Here is a 491-nt window from a genome sequence, read left to right on the forward strand (position 1 = left end):
TATCAAATTTTAAAACGAAATAATCTTTGTAGGCTGCCACTCATCATCATCACCATTAGATGATGACAAACCTACACTGAGTGGTGACTGGAGGGCCTTCAGGGCAAAGCTTGTGCTTGGAGGACTGCAATTGCTAAGGGCTGATGAAGCCTCTTCAATGGCTGATCCAGACACTGTTGTGGATCAGCCTCCACTAATAACCATTGGTGATAAATGGGCCCACAAAATCCATGAGCCTGAAAAAGGTTGCTTACTCATTGCCACTGAAAAGCTTGATGGGGTCCACATATTTGAACGGACGGTGATCCTTCTTTTGTCAACTGGGCCATTAGGCCCATCAGGGATCATAGTCAACAGACCATCATTGATGTCCATCAAGGAGACAAGATCAACAGCTCTGGATGTGGAGGGCACATTCTCTAATAGTCCATTGTTCTTTGGAGGGCCCTTGGAGGAAGGGTTGTTTTTGGTGAGTCCAAAAGAGAGTGGTG

At 45.8% G+C, this 491-nt stretch overlaps 2 protein-coding genes across 2 annotated transcripts in view; both read left to right on the plus strand.

Moving 5' to 3' along the window:
- Nucleotides 1-491, plus strand: part of LOC107635361 (probable mitochondrial saccharopine dehydrogenase-like oxidoreductase At5g39410) — a gene marked incomplete in the record, with an annotated part of 3,852 nt that overhangs the window by 720 nt on the left and 2,641 nt on the right. Inside the window, 1 exon segment of the mRNA XM_016338830.2 lies at nt 33-491.
- LOC110262358 (UPF0301 protein SAV_5129-like) overlaps nt 1-491 on the plus strand; it is a 1,432-nt gene that overhangs the window by 612 nt on the left and 329 nt on the right. The window contains exon 2 of the mRNA XM_021122639.1: nt 33-469. Coding sequence (XP_020978298.1) covers nt 33-469 — 437 coding nt within the window. The remainder of the gene's footprint in view (nt 1-32; nt 470-491) is intronic.

The sequence above is a fragment of the Arachis ipaensis genome, chromosome B04 (assembly GCF_000816755.2).
Source record: "Arachis ipaensis cultivar K30076 chromosome B04, Araip1.1, whole genome shotgun sequence".
NCBI lineage: Eukaryota > Viridiplantae > Streptophyta > Magnoliopsida > Fabales > Fabaceae > Arachis > Arachis ipaensis.